At 55.2% G+C, this 16,024-nt stretch overlaps 1 protein-coding gene across 16 annotated transcripts in view; it reads right to left on the bottom strand.

Moving 5' to 3' along the window:
• The window catches only part of CACNA1G (calcium voltage-gated channel subunit alpha1 G), a 143,512-nt gene extending 134,749 nt beyond the window's left edge, over window positions 1–8,763 (bottom strand). For all 16 annotated transcript variants that reach the window (XM_030506539.1, XM_030506553.1, XM_030506542.1 and 13 more), the window contains exon 1: window positions 8,100–8,763. In XM_030506539.1, the coding sequence (XP_030362399.1) occupies window positions 8,100–8,341 (242 nt within the window). In that variant the 5' untranslated portion in view covers window positions 8,342–8,763. The remainder of the gene's footprint in view (window positions 1–8,099) is intronic.
• Window positions 8,764–16,024: the final 7,261 nt, after the last annotated feature.

Raw genomic sequence — 16,024 nt, 5'->3', positions numbered from 1 at the left:
CACAATCAGAGATACTCTTCATCTAACACAGGCACGGGGACCGCCAGCCCAGATCCGAGCTTCATGCTATTAGCAGCTAACGCAGATGCGGAGGAGGCTGGTTTAAAGTGCAGCCCATCAAATGCACTTGAAAGCCTCATTCAATCCACAGCAGAAGGAACATTTTATTCCTACAGACCCCGGGGCTGAGCAGGAGCCAAGACATTTGCTCCCCTCCCATAGGATGCAGCCAACCCAGCCCTGGGGGCTGTGCACCCCACCAAGGCAGTGCTCCCACCACCCCCTTGGAGCCGGGTTCTTCCCAAGTCTAGTCTCAACCCAGAGCTAAAAATGAACCTTATTCATGATTAACATCTATATTTGCATAGCGTGGCTGGCAGCTTAACACCAAATAAATGTTTTGGCAGAGGGAGCCGCAGGCATGGGGGCGAGCCCTGCCCTGCAGAAGGGAGCTGCAGCCTCACCATGGGTTAAACGAGCACTTGCTAATTGAATTAACAAATCATTAACAAGTCCTGGTCGCCATCTGGGCAGGGGAGGGCTCTGCCTTGGGTCAGTAAAGCAGTAGGAGGAGCGAGTGCTAAACCTGACCTGATTAAGTTATGAATCACAGGAAATCCTGAAGGCATAAACCCCCGCTCCCCAGGGCAGTTGGGCTGCCAAGGTGGGTGAATCCCCACGCATCCCCTCGCCCAGCTCCATCACCGCCGGCTGTGGGTTTGCCTTCAGCCCTGGAGCATCCCGAGGCTGGTTCAGTGGATGCAGTGGGGGAAATCTCTTGGAAAAGACCCAAATTAGAGATAAATATAAGGATGCTTTGCACCAGAAACCCTGTAAGTGTGGGGCTAGCCTGTGGATTACAGTAAATAAATCCCTTTTTCTTTATAAGCTCATCTGTGCCAAGCTCCCACTCTCGCCCATCACCTGCTTTAGCATTTCGTTCCCATTCTCAGCCCCCTCCTGCCCTAGCCCCTGGGTTTCACATCTCGGTAGAGGGAAGAGAGAAAGATGGGAGGATACAAGTGACAAAAAGAATTAAAAAATTAAAGAGAAAAAAACCCCACAAACCACCAAAAAGCCGCCAGTCCCACCTAGGAAACATGTTAAAAATCCCAACCAGAACGACGTTTCAGGCACAGGAGCCAAACCAATAGACAATTTCCATTCACTTGTGACTAACCGGTGAACTTCTGAGGGTTGAGTCACGGGCACGTCCCTGTCCCACGTACATGTGAGCGTGTCCCTGGCTGGGAGCTCACGTGGGACCTGCCCAGCCGTGCTGCACCTTGGACACACCATGCTGGTCCTGGCACCCCAAGAGCCTGCTTCCCGTCAGGCAGTAACCAGCACCATGGCAGCCATCAGGGAGATAGAATAATTCAGGTTGGAAAGGAGCTTAAGATCATCTAATTCCAGCCTCAAAGTTCCTCTCAGCAAATATTCAGGCTGAAAAATGTGCTTTTTTTCCATCTGCTTGAAGTATCTTTTGCTGGGGCTTTGGTAGGAAGCAGATGTGAGAGCATCCCAAAGCACGATCAGTCGTTACTCACTCTGTTATATAAAACCATGAGAATTTCCTCTCTTTTCCTTGCTATTTCTTCACGCCAGCCCAGATTCCTGGGTGAGAGGCCAAGGCTGGTGAAAGCCAAAGCCAAACAAACCCAGGTTGGGGGAAGCCTCCGCATGCATCACCAACCAAAGAGAGTATTTCACATCTAGGTCGCTCAGCAGAGAGCCAAGGCGCCGGGGAAGGGAAAACCACGATCTGGCCTCGTAACAAACCCAGAAACACTTCGGCTCCTAATTAACTAGGAAATCCAACCCCCTCCAAACCACAGCGAAGCTTCAAAGCCCTCCCAACCTGACTCCGGATGCTCCATCCCCGGTTCCCCATGGACGGCCCCGCTGCCCATCTGCAGCAGCCAGCAAAGCCACCGGGGGCAAAAGGCTCCTTGGGGCTCCTCTTCCAAGGGAAAATGATTTCATGATCCAAATGAAACAGCCATCGGGGAGGTTCATTTTGGCCAAAGGTTTTGCTCCCAGCTTCCAGTAAAACAGTAGAAAAAGGAGAGCCGAGACCTAGGCAGGGAACTTGGGGCAATCAAACACTTGGTCTTTTCTGCACGGAAAAAAAAGAGAGTGAAACAGAGTTTAAAGTAAAAATGGGAAAGAAGCTTTTTTCAGCACGACGCCAAAATATCTGCAGGGGATACAGGGGGAGAAGAAAGCAGAAAATTTTCTATGCATCATAAAATCCCGGGCATTTCCAGACCAGCTCAAAACACCCAGTGCTACTGAATGGGGGAAGAGAGCACAAAAGATGGTCGGGTTGAGAGCAGCGAGTCTGCATAGATAGGCTGGGACACACATCAGGCCCATGGATGAGCAGCGGCTGGGGTGGTCCAGCCCCATCCTACATTACCCCCCTCCCCAGTCCCGGGCATGAGGGGCTGCAAAGAGACTGCAATCCCCTCCCAGGCTCCACATGAGAAGCTGATCCCTGGAGACAGCCCCAGATGGGAGCCCTTGTTCCGGATTTCCTACAAGGAGCCGAGGCAGAGCTGTCCCCGAGCAGAGCAGGGTCCCCAGGCAGGACGGGGCCACCCCTCCCGGCCGGGGCTCCCCGCGCCGGGATGACATAACCATGAACTGCATGAGGCCGAGCCTTTTGTCTGCGTGCCGGGAGAGAGGGAGGGAAAGCAAGAAAGGAAGAAAAGAAAGAAAACTTCTGGAAGTCATTACGATTCCTCTGCTCCAGTCTCCTTTTTGGCAGACAGATCCCCTCTCCCCCCCCTCTTTGCTTCCCCCCCCACCCTTCAGCCCGCTTCAAAATGCCAGCCTATGATTTTTAAATGAGAAAAAGCTGCGCTGTACTCCAAGCACTTGGATAAACTCCTACACAAACTTCCAGATGTGACACAACAGCCTGGAAGAGGGAATTCGCAGAAGAATCTCCTTAAAAAACACACACACACACTCGGGGAGCAAAGGAAGTGCCTGGTTGCCGGCACGGCCAGGCAATGGATGGATCCAGAGATCCCTGGTGACATGTGGTGTGTTACCTAGATGAGGATCAAGTGGCTCCTGGCTTGCTGGGGAGGCAGCAACAAGAGAGATGCTGGCTGCTGTACCCAGCTCTGAAGATGAATAGCACCCGCTGTTCCCACTGAGCTCCTGAACTGCAGGGAAGAGGTTTTGCAGTTATTTGTCCTCTGTGAGGATGGAAATAGCCACTGCACCCTCGTACAGCCCTTGCTACAAGGTGGTGGGTCCTGTTTGTCTCCAAGATGCTCGCATGGGAGCTGGTGTGAGTGCAGGGATGTGCTATTACCTGCCCCGGGGAGCAGCAGGATGCTCCATCCCAAGCAGGGAGACCAAAGGGCTGAGGGAGCCCCTCCAGTCTGGCATAAGCCAGGCAAGTCATGTTCCTCATTTTCCCCTCCAGGAGCCAGGGAAGAAGAACACAGAGAACATTTCCATCTGTCCTGGAGGCAGTGGCCAGTGAACCGGATCACAGGAGAGAGACAAGTTCAGGAGCCCTGGTATGGATCAGACACAGGTGAACCAAACAGATTCTGACTCCTCTGTGGGGCTTTTAAATCAAAGAAAGATCCATTTCAGGTCCAACCTCTCACATTGCAGCTTTTTGCTTTGTTAAACTCAAAAGTGAGGTTGGAACAAATGTACCAAAGTTTAAAGGACACCGTGTGCACTCTTCCCTCAAAACACACCCTTCTGATAATGAAAAATATACTTTTTTAAGTCTGTGCTACAGTTAAACCCTTTAAACAGCAGCACATGCAGCTCCCAGCTCTCCCCACAGCCCAGAAGGGGTGAGGACCCCCAGCACCCACCAAGGTGACAGGGTTCTGCTCACCCACTGCCCACACATCAGGCATCCCCATGGGAGGAAGCACTTTGGGAAGAACCACCAGGCTTGGGGAGCCAAGCACAGCTCAGCAGGGTCAGTCCTTGTCCCCACCATGCAGGCTCCTTGCTCCGGTGCAATGGGACATAAGGACATGCCCCTCCAGGAGAGCTGGATCGGGGTGAGCTCAGGGGGCTCAGGCTGACCAGCCCCCTTGGCTCTGCCTTCCATGTTGCACTGAGGTCAAGCATTCCATGAGCCAGCCTGGCACACACCTCAGCTATGCCTTGGCTTGAGGCCCTGAAGGAGCGGCTTCATGACTTCTAGATAGAGCTGAAGGCACTCACCAGCTCCTGAGGATGGAGTCTTTGATCATCCACCTCTTCCTAATGGGAAGCGATTGGAGCCGTGCAAGGTGGCTGCTAGAGACCCCTCTGGGTTTTAATGCAGACCAAAGCAAGGGCTGGTTGCCGTGACCAGATAGAGATTCATTCCTCTCCTTAAACCATTTCCAAAACCCAAATCCCGGGGACCATGTAGCAGAGCAGCCAGGCAAGATGGGAGCACTCTTCCCACTGCTGCCCAAACCTCCCTCCCCAGCCAGGGTACTCACTGCCCATCACCCTCTGAACCAGGAGGGAAAAAAAAAGGGATTTCAATGAATGTGGGGGTATCTTCCCCAGCACAGCACCTTTCATCAGCGCTCTGCAGCCCCCCCGTTGCTCCAGGCAGCAGCGCTCTGCAGGCAGACACAGCGCGGGGGAAGAGGCAGATTTCAGTACTACAATAGATATCACAAGCCGTTTCAGTTACACTGTTATTTTCCTGTTCCGAGCTCTTAACGCCAAGCAGTAGCATCCTCCCCACTTTCTCCATCCCCGCTCTTCAATCACTCCTCAGCTCTCAAGAAATAGCCTCGTTTCTTGTCTCTGATCAGAGCAGCAGCTTGGCACAGACCCTGCTACAGCCTTTCATTTCGTCCTCCCAGCTTTCGCGGTGCTTTTATTTTGTAAGTGAAAGTCAAGTAACCAGCTTGCCACCTCATTTTTCCCCCCAGAGATGCCTTCTTCTCCTCTCAGTGCCTCGCCAGCACGCACACCATGACACCCTGCCTGTCACCGCAGCCCTTCCCAGCCCATGGGTCCCGTGCTGTGACCATTAAACACGTCCCACCCATGTCCCTGCTCCTTCTCTTTTGACCCAGGCTGTCCTTGCCCAGGGTAAAGCCTTTCATCCCAGAGCCTTTGGGAAATGTGGGTGGGAAACCAGGCTTATCCCTACTGGGTCCTCACAGTGCCCAGAATGGTTTTCACTCAAAGACCTCCATCAGGATAAACTTCATGACCTCTTTCCAGCCCTAAGGGAGATAAGGAGCAGGAGAGCAGCACAGGTCCCCCCATCTCTGTGCCTGACAGCAAGGGAGAAACCTCCCTGGCCCGAGCAGAGGATGCTCTGAATGGAGGCACAGTACAAAAGCCCAACAAATCACCTCAGCAGCATCTTTTTTGGGCACTTAGCACATCAACCATCACCCTGCCCCTAACCCCACACCCTGGCTTCGGCTACCATGGTCACACAATGTGCCTGGACATGGATGGAGATCAGTGCCCCAGGAGCTCCAGCTGCACCCAAGGGACATGAATTGCCCTTCCTGGGACAGGTGAAGGAGCTGTGGATGAAGGAGCAGCTCCAGCACCTCCTCCCGACACCCCATTAACAACAAAGTTTATCAACTAGATTAGAGCACCGCAAACCTGCCTTGCCAAGCCAGCAACGCTGTGCGTCTCCACAGCACAGCTCAAATGAGAGCCCTCCTATCCCATTTCCTCAGGGGCAGCCAGTCTCACTGGTGGAAAGATAAAAACCACCCAGGAGAGAGGCAGAAGCCAGCAAAAGCCCCAAATCCCCTGGGATTGGTGCAGGATTCACCAGCCATGTGAGCCCAAGCGCTGTCACTGCTCTCCAGGGCAGCTGGTGGCAACAAAGACTTGCCAGCAATGTGATTATGCTGTTTTAGCACCAGGGCACGATCCCTGGAAGATTACAGCCTGAAAAAGGCCACTTTACAGTCCCACCACACTAAATAAAAGTAATAAATATGAATAAGCAATGGGCTCAGCTCACACTTGGGCTGTGGAGAGCCCTGCTGAACATCCCAGCGAGTGATGGGACACAATGTGCGTACCAAGCCGGCCGCCGCCTGCCTCTCATCTCTAGGCTGAATTGACTTTTATTTGGTGTTGTTTTTACATACACTCCCCCAATTCTAGGTCAGTGACCCTGAAAACAAGCAGCTGCATGCAGACACACGACTGGGAGACCCACAGCATCATCCCCCATGGCCCTGGGCTTACAGCAAGCACCTTTCTTTGTTGGTAAGGAGTGGAAAATTAGTGACAAGGAAAATCTCAGCTTGCAGGGCTGCACCTAATGCTCATCCTCTGCTTGCGGCGGTGCTTGCAGGTACCCGCAATACCCTTAATTTTCCAAGAAGAAAAGTTAATCTGCTTGTATTTGCAGCCCCAGAGGGGAAAACACATTTTAAGCCATTATTGGGGTGGGGCATTATGCTGAAAGCAATTAAAACTGTGCAGGTGATAACACCTGCTTCAAAACAACATCATTAGGAATAATGGAGGGGTGGGGAGGGAAGAGGCTTGATAACATATTTAAATGAGCAATCATAAATATTGTTAGTCATAGTAGGCAATAAGAACACATTGACTTGCAGCCTGTCATTAATATTTCTCCCCAAAACAGAAGGCTTCACAAAGTTGCAAGATTTCCCAAGATGCTTAAATAGACACAGCTTTGAACTGGTGTGAAAGAGATTTGGGGGGAACATGGAAGTATTCATGGTGGGGAAGAGAAATCTTGGTTTTCCCCCTCCTGGGGGACATTTTAGGAAAGGAGACAGCCTGTTTATCAGCTAAATTATTGCTGAAGCTCAAGTAAAACAATATTCACAACTCCGGCAGACCCTCACCGCTCTTCCCAGGCACACCGACCTCAGCCGAGATGTAATTCCTAACAGTTCCCACACACCAGGAGCGGAGGAGGACTAGCACAGGATATTCTGGCCCGCTATACCATGTAACATGTCCTCCCCGCCACCGCACAGCCTCTCCCACTCCAGATGTGGGTTTGCTGCCCATCTGTACTCGCCTGCCTTCGCACAGGCAGAGCGGCACAGACCCGGGAACTTCCCGTTGGGCCGGGCAGGGGCTGCCTCTCCCGCACCAGCCCCTGCTGGAAGCCACATCGCTTTGCTTTGCTTTATTTCATTTTGGCTTTTTGTTCCTGCAAATAATAAATGGAACTGGAGTTTGAGGATGGTAAAACACTTGCGATGCTACAAACCGTGTGCTGGTTGCAACTCAACTCCAACGAGGCTTTAAAGGCACCAAGACCATTGCAAGAAGCAATTTTTCTATTGTCTTTTCTATTTTTTTTCCCCCTCCCTTCTTTTCAAAGCTTAAACTTGAATAATGCAGCTTGGACACAGAGCCTGTGCTGGAGCACAGGGAGTTTGGAAGCAGACCAGGCGTCTTTGCAGGGTCACAGCTCACCCCAGGACTTGGCAGACCCTTGGTCAATGCATGGCCTGGGCACCATGCTCCCCATCCTGCCCGACCCCTCCAAGCAAGTAGCATGCCCCAAGGGACTGCAGAGAGTGAGCCCTTAAGCCGGCCTCACACGCCGTGAATTACTTAGGGACCCTGAAGCCGGGCAGCACACCAACCCCCCCAACACTACTGCCTCCCCCCACACTGCACCCCGCTTAAAACCCTCGGGGATGAGACCGGGTAGCCTAAAATGGGCGAGAAACACGGTCAGGGAGGAAGAACGGTTCTGAAAGGCGGGGAGATGGGGTTGAGGTCCCTCGGTGTGCCGCGGGGAGCGGGGACACCGGAGGAGGAAGGGCCGCCTGGGGCTCCCCCTCGACTCCCCGTGGAGCGGCGCGGTGGAGCCCGTGGGAGCCGGGGGGCATCGCGGCGGGGCGGCCGGGACAGGGGAACCCCGCGCCCTGCAACACCCCGGAAAACTTCCCGGACGAGCACCCCCCCAACCCACCCCGGGGACGGAGGGTCATGGGTGCCCCCCACACCCGGGTCCTTCCCCAACACCCGGCGGGCTCCAGCCGGGAGGCGCCCCCCGCCCTGCCCGCCGCTCCGGGGCTGGGGGGGGCCCAGCGGGGCTTACCTCGCCGCCGAGCACCTGCAAAGGATACGGGTTACAGACCAGCCGGAGGCACCAGCTCCGCGGCCGGCTCTCCTGGCTCAGGTAGAAGAAGACGACGGGGGCCAGCGCCGGGTAGGGCAGCGCCTCCGCCTCCGAGTCGCCGCTGCCCGCTTCCCTGTCCCCCGGCCCCGGGCAGCCCCCGGCCCCGGACAGGTCATTAAGGCGGATGAAAGTCTTGGCTTTGCCCGGCTCCGGCTCTTCCTCGGCCGCTCGCGGTCCATCCTCGTCCATCCTCCGGCCGGCGGCCCCGGAGGGAGCCGGGACGACGCGGGGCGAGCCGGTGGGGCGCCTAGAGGGGTGCGGCCATGGCGGGGCCGGGGGGCTGGGGGCTGCGGCGGGGCGGCTTCAGCGCCGGGGTGGCATGGTCGGGCGAGCCGCTGCCTAGCCCCCCGCCGGGGCCGGGCCGCCCCCCTCGCCCTGCCCTGCCGTCTGCGGGCTCCGTAGCTCCTCCTCGCCGTGCCTCCGGGGGGCCCGAGCCGGGCGAGCCGCGGGCAGGGAGGAGGCGGCGGCGGGGCGGCCCCCGCTGCCGGTTGCTGGCCCCCCACCCGCGGGGCGGGCCGCCTTAGCGGCTCTGCCTGCCTTCTCCGCACCCCAACATCTGCCCGGGCCGGGGGGGTGCTGCCCGGTGCCCCGGGGACGGGCGGCGGCGGAGGATGCTCCCGCGGGCGGCCGCGCCGAGCCGAGCGCTCGGCACAGCTGGATCCCTCACTCCAACTTCAAGTCCCGGCTCCTCCTCCCCAAGCCGCCAATGAGGGCTCGCCCCTGGCCCCTGCGCGCCTTCCCATTGGCTGCCGTGGGTGTCCGTCCGGGCAGCACAGCTGGACGGGCAGGCACGGTCCCCCGGCGGGGCTGGACGGGGCGCACGGATCGGGACCCCTGACCCCCGGCCGTAGGGGTGCAGGAAAGGGGACGGATCAAGGGGGACCTGCAGCGCCGAGCGCTGGAGGTGGGAGGGAGGGGGAAAGCCCTGCGCTGAGTTAGACGGAGGCAGAGCCCGGTGGGACACACTGCAGCACTGGGAGGGAGGCCGGTGAGAGGCAAAGGGGGGACACGGGGAGGGGGATGCCGCGCCGGTTCGGCCCCTCCTGCGGGATGCCCGGCGGAACCAAGGTGCCCAGGGCAGCAGTAACCGGTATCGGGAGCGCACGCCAGCTGCGGTCCCCGGTACCGCGGGGTTCAGAGCCATACCGAGCGCCGCGGCCTCGCTTCTCGCTCCTGCGCCGGCGAGCCCTGCCGGAGACCCTCGCCCTGCTGCAGGAGCGAGTGGCTTCTACCCATATCCCCTACCGCTCGCACAGGGCTCGGCGCATGTGGGTCACCGCGGCTCCCCGCGAGGGGCCAACCCGTCAGGAGCAGGTCGCCCCTGGGCTGGGCAGGAGCACGATCCCGGCCAGCAGCTCCCGGAGGAACCGGGCCCAGAGCAGTAGGGGGACCCGCCACCCCCAACCGCGGGAGCAGCGGGTACCCCCGGGCCGTGCTCGGAGGACGCGGCCGGAGCTCCCTCTGCCGGTGCGACTCCCGGCCGCGACGGGAACCGGCCCCGACGGCGGGCACCGCAGCGCAGGCACCCTCACCGGGGCAGGGGGACACGGCCCCGAGCGATGGACACGCCACGCTGGGCGCTCCCGCTCACGGCGCAAGCCAGAGACCTTCCTGCAGCAGGGCTGGAGTAAAGAGTTCGTCATTTTGAATGCAGCATCCCCGCAGGCGGAGCCAAGACCGTGTCTCTAAACATTAAAGATTTCTTGCCACTGCAAAAACAGCTTTCTCGCCTTTCCCCAGTAGCCCCCCCCCCCCCCCCCCCATCGTATACCCCCTTGCTAATAGCTCCAGCTAGCCCAAACCCACCTGCAAGAGAAATAGGAAGATGCTTTCGTCTAACCCAGAATGCCTTCTCTGGGCTGAGTCCTGCTGGCCTGGGAACACACTTGATCTTGGATTCACAGCCTGTGCTGTCCAACCCGAGACAAATCACATGGCTGTTGGCAAAACCTCAGGGCCAGCCAGGCTCTGCTGCAGAACTGCAAGACATAGTGTCCAGGCAGAGGGGGGGAATGCAAACCACAGCCCCACCACACCAGGAGACCCTCCTGCAAGCCAAGGGGGACATGAGTGTGACAGCACACAGCATGTGCGGCACCAGGTGAGTGAAGAGCCCATATATAAAGTGCTAAGGAAAGGGACTCCCATTTCTTTCCCAGGTTTCTAAGCTATTCCCTGCTCTGGATGAGGTTCTGGTCTTTGATCTCTCCCTGCTCCTGCCAAAGCAAGCAGACATACCAACACACCAGGAGCTCCCTTGCTCCCCCAGCAAAGGCCACTGCTGTGGAGGCAGCACCAGCTTTTGCCCCCCAGCAAAGCACAGCCCAGTAGCCCGACAGCTCAAATGCAATTCACAGGAAAGTCCACAAACACATTTGCATGTGCAAGGTGCAGTCTCAGATCAAGCAATTTCCTTGCTACATATGTACAGCCTGGCCACAGCTGCTTTTGATCCGATTCTCTTTGTATCCTGATAATGTACAGAGAAGCCTTTGTGTGTTGGTCTGTTTATTTAAATGGATTTGGAGCAAACATTTCTTTTTTGAAAGCTGAAGCTTTGAGCCTCTAAGTGGGTTACCAGATTATATGCTGTCTCCATTTTAATTACATTTGGCTCGTTTTGTTTATTGCATGCATTTTCAAGAGTGATGCTCGTCGTGAGAATTGGAATCATTTTGCTTTACCAGATACCTGCCCTATAAAGGGATCCAACATCACACAGCAAAGACGATGCAAACCTTCCCATCTCAAAGAGCACTCTCCCTCCAACCAGGACAGGAAAAGAAGAAAGGCTTGACAGAGCTATATATCCTCTAAGTTTAAAATGAAGCATCCAAACCTCAGGAGGATCAAGCCAGCACCACCAGTCTAGCAGGATTTTGGCATCAGCAAACACAAGACAAGAGGATGCTCTTGCTAAGGAAAAGTGATCTTGGTTGTGGATCTCAGAGGGATGAGAGCACAGAGCCTGTCACAACCCAGCGAAGGCGTTTGTCATTCCCTATCTCAGCCAGCAGCAGAGCAGAGGAAGCACCCAGAGCTTTGCAGTCTTACCTCGGATGGGCAGAGGAGTTAAACCAGGAGCCCCCCAGCACTGCCCCAGCTCAGGACATCTCCCCAGGGAGCCTTTCCCACCCACCCGGAGCAAACCACAGACATTTGTCTTCCTCACACACATGGTGGGGTTCAGCTTTGAGACAGAAGTGTAGTGATGGGTGAGGAGAGAGAACACAGCTCCAGCCCAGAGCCTTGGTGAGAGGAATGGAAAGCTGCAGAAAGTGACTCTGGAGACCGAAGCTGCACATGTAGGGATTTGGGATGTAAATGAGAAGAAATCTCAATACAGTATAAGAAACTAATGAGGTCACATTCCCCTCACACACCCGGTCCTGGCCTCCTAATTATACCAAAGATAGCACAGGAAAGAGGGGTGGGGGAGAGCCAGGGACAGCTCAGGCAACAGCAGGAATCTTAGGGCTGTAGTGGGTTTGGAGGCGCAAAGGGAAGGAAGCTTATGCACTGCAACATTAGTTTTGCCCTCAACAGCGGATGCCATGCAACCCAGATTACTTCAACAGACCCCAGCAGGGAGCTGTGCCATCCAAGGAGGAGGAGGAAGAAGAGGAAGCAGCCCTGCTTTCATCCCAGCACAGCACCCTTGCTCTCCTCTCCCCCTGCAGCAAACTGCCCCCCACATTTCAGGGCTGGTTTTGGGGGAGCACAGCCCTGCACTCTCATAGCAGTACTTCTAGGAAAAGCATCAGGAATGATGTTTCACATTGTTGGAGGAGCTTTAGCTGAGCTGATGCTCACCGAAGACGGCTCCGGCGTGGTAATGGGATTTGGAGTCGGCTGTACAGGAGCTGCACTGAGCTGTAAGGGGAAAAGCCTACATCTGTAACCATTTTAGCAGGAGGCGGATTGAAGACAGCCTCAACAGAGAGGCTCCAACCCAATGGGAACTGGTCGCTATTCGTTTTGCTGTTGACATACAGCTGCAGTAGCTGTGGGTGATTTTAACAAGACAGGATAACATTTCTATCAGTACTGGGAGCTATAGATTGAACCCATATAGGCATCTGGCTCAGGGCTGAGTGATAAATCACAACAAGATCCAACACTCTTCTCACGCCTTGGAACCAGAGAGAAAACACATTCCGTCTCGGATGTCACAGTCTGGGGGCACAGCAGAGGCAGAGCAGGCCTCCCACCACTGACTTACGGACTTGAGTGTTGCTGAAGAGCACTTTGACAGCAGCGAGCCCACTCTGTCCCCATTCTTCCACCCCACCAGTGACAGTGATGTGATGGGAGCCCTTGCTGCCCCCCATTCACCTCCTAAGAAACACCATTCACTCTATTCCAGCTGACACAGCTACAGCAGAGAGAGCCCCACACCAAACCCACCTCATCAGCCCCCACTTGCTCCCAAGTGTCCCCCCCTCAGGGTGGGTGCTCTCACCCCTCAATGCCCGCAGCTAGAAGAGCACAGGGCTTCCTAGGGGAGCAGCTAAGGTCCTGGGACAAGCAGGAGATCAGCCCCAAGTTCAACACAGCACAGGATAATGGCTTAACCCTGCATAATCCCATCCAAACAGCTGCTTTTCCCACCAAGAGCTCATTTAGCTAATTCCCTTTTTCACCATCCAGATGGTTTCTTGTCCTCCTTGGTTATGCCATCGGTGCCATGGCCTTCACCCCAAGCATCCCAGAGCTGCCCAGTCTGGTGCTGCATTCCCAGCCCCCAGGGCTGGCTACCAGCACCAGGAGCCACCACGGAGGGTTTGGGAGAAGCAGTTGCTTAATGAAACCAACTGCTGGAGGCTACAAAAGCAAGGCTTCATCTTCTATTTTTTTTTTTTCCCTCTGTAATGAATGTTTTTATTGTCTCTCTCAATCTTTATTAAGTGAAGAGCCAGGCAAGTAGTTGGAGGGAAAATATACTATGGCATGAAGCACAACCACTGTGCAGTGGGGATATACATGACCAGCGCAATCCACTTGGTGTGCATAAGGGAATTAATAATTTAGGCTGGGGAATGCTTATTTTCGGCTGATGACCAGCGCTTTCATGCATGATCAATGTTTGCACCTTGACTTTTTGGTACGCAATCAATCCATGCCTGAATATGGCCTGAGTTTGGGGAATTGCTGTGTCTGCAAAGCTGGGCCACTTGGGGCTGTAGCATCACCACAGTTGATCCTCCCGACTTGAGCCCAGATTTCAGCTCTGGGGCTCAGAATATAGATTATAGTAAAAATATAATTTATAATAAAAAACTGTCTTCCCCTATAACTTTAAAAAATTTTGCATTTTCCTTAATAATGGTTATTACCTCCAGAAAACACTGAGAGGAGAAGGAATTGTTCTTTCAAAACTATCCTGGTTGGGTGTTTTAGTGGCCAGACCCTGGCTCTGACTTTCAAAAGGCACAAAGATCCATCAGCCTCACAAAGACACCTGCCCTGGATGGGGTGCGAGGGCCCAGCACCACATCCTGTCCTGTTGGCCCTATTCAATATCCTCTGGCATTTACAGTGGCTCCCACCAGAGCCTGTCCTTGTCCCCATTCCCAGCTCAGCAGCCATGAGGCTTCACATCAACGGCTGCAGTGATTTAGTGAATGGCTCAGATGGTATCTACATCTCTCTGAAGCATTATTGCAAAATAAAACACAGCTTTTGAAGGAGAAGCAACTTTCAGAAAGTGGAAAAACAACTCCGACCGAAATCCAGCCTTTTGCCACTTGGTCAAGGCAGCTCCCCATCCAATGCACTCCAGAAGCTTTGCCTTGCTCTCCCCTTGGGCACCGAGACCCAGCTCTGCTCCCAAGTTACTCCTGCTGCCACTCTGGAGACCCAGCTCTGCAGGATGAGGTTTTGGGTGAGCAAGCCCTGCCTGAACCCTCACCCTCACCCCGCCGAGCACACACACAGCTTTTCAGTGCAGGTCTCCCCTGCCCAAGCCCAGTGCTGCCCTCAGATCCTTGTCCCAAGCCAGCACCACTCTGCAGCTCCAGGGACTCGAGCACATCCCCGAGCCTCCAACCATCCCTCACCCCCCCCCCCAAATCTGCATTCCTTGCCTTTTTCTCGCAGGCACTTTGCCAAGCCAAAAGCCTCCCTTTCCAATGCCTTCCCCTTCCCACCCCCCTTGCATCGCTTTTGGCTTTCATCTGGTCCCCATGCAGCGCCAGCACGGGGTGTGAGCAGCATGCCAGCACCACTGCTATCAGCAGCTCCCACTCTAATTGAATCTTCAAATCTTGTCTGACAGGAAGAGACAAGAGGGAAATGAGATGCTTGTTGCCAGGCCCCGGATCCCCGAGCGCTGCTGCCACAAGCTCTGCGGAGCACAGGGATGCTGGTGAGCATCGCGTGGTTGCTCCCGAGCACGCCCACCTTGGCCCCAGCATTGCTATAAGCACTTTCAGCATCCCAGGAGCTCAGGAAGGCATTGCCACAGCTCAGCGTGTACCCAGGAAGGATGGGGACAAGGTGCCAAAAAGCAAACAGAGCTGAGAGGTCAGGTAAGGGGAAAGGCAGAGCCACATGAACTTGCATCAGGCAGGGGATGGGCTGCAGAGCTCAGCCCTGAGCTTGACACAGGTCAGGGCACCAAGACCTTGCTTGGCACATGCAGGTTTACAAGGAAAAAGAAAGCTTCCAGACAACAGCAGCACATCCACAAGTCACTCCCCCACCCTCCCAAGCAACTCCAGGCTCAAGAAAAGCAAACCCCTTTGTCTCCATCCAGAAACCCACAGCAACCAGAGGCACCAAAGGGCATCACCGCTTGGCACAAGGGCACAACACCAACAACAGGTCTTGTCATAACAATTTTGACCGCGCTCTTACCTGAGTGCTTGGAAGCTCCAGCCAGAAAACACCTTCACCCCAGAGCTGCAGCAGCACCTCCTGCCCCAGGCGCTGGCAGGAAGAGAAGGCAGGAGCTGGAGCAGTGATTAGCACCTGCTGAGTGAGCGCTAATTGAGCAAAGGTGGGTGGGAGGAGGAGAGGGCATGGAGAGGACAGCAGTTCGTGGTGGCCAGGCATGAGCAAACCAGGTCTTGACACATGTGGAAGAAGATTAACCCAAATTTGCCCTAATGTTGTCTTTTCCAGTCAACTCTGCGCAGCCCCACCTGAGCCCCAGGTTGTGGAGGTCAAACACATTAACCTCCCCTTTGCAAGGGCTGTGCTGCTATGGGGAAGGGGAGGCACCATCTCACCTCAAAGAGATTGATGCTGTCCCTTCACTCTCAGCCCTGGCTGGCAGGTCTGGGAGGGCACTGCAGACTCTGCACCCCTTCCCCTGTCCCAAAACAGCGGCTTCTCTCTCCAGATGGGGAAAAAATGACCCAAATTGTCTTAAAATAAATATTAAATGAGCACATGGCACTTACAGCAAGGACCAACTGATGTGGCATAAATGTCTCCTGCTCTCTGAGGGATGGTGAATAGCAGCGAGGACAAGGGGATGGAGAAATACACCCCTCAGGGGCACCGGGAGGAGAGGGGTCAGAACAGGAGGGAGAGTAGGGCTTTAACCTGGGGTCTATGGAGGGAGGGGAGACCCCACTAGGCCAGGGTCCCAAGCTGGGATGACTGGGACCACTGCCTTTCCTCCTGGGGCTGGGGGCACCCCTGGGTGCCACTGGGCCTTCTGCACCCCAGACTTGGCTTGACCTCTCTCAATCATTCATATTCCAGCTCACCCATGACAACTCTTGATGTGGAAAAGGGTTTTATTTTCCTCCTTTCCTTTTTTTTTTTTCTGGGAAATCTTTGTAATTAATGGCTCTTTAAAGTAAAATATAATTAAAACCAATGTGGAGCACGCTGAAGCCTGGCAGCAGCTCCCAATGCAGG

The sequence above is a fragment of the Strigops habroptila genome, chromosome 14, assembly GCF_004027225.2.
Source record: "Strigops habroptila isolate Jane chromosome 14, bStrHab1.2.pri, whole genome shotgun sequence".
Lineage (NCBI taxonomy): Eukaryota > Metazoa > Chordata > Aves > Psittaciformes > Psittacidae > Strigops > Strigops habroptila.
The sequence above is the reverse complement of the archived record's forward strand: the minus strand, read 5'-3'. Positions and strand labels throughout refer to the sequence as shown.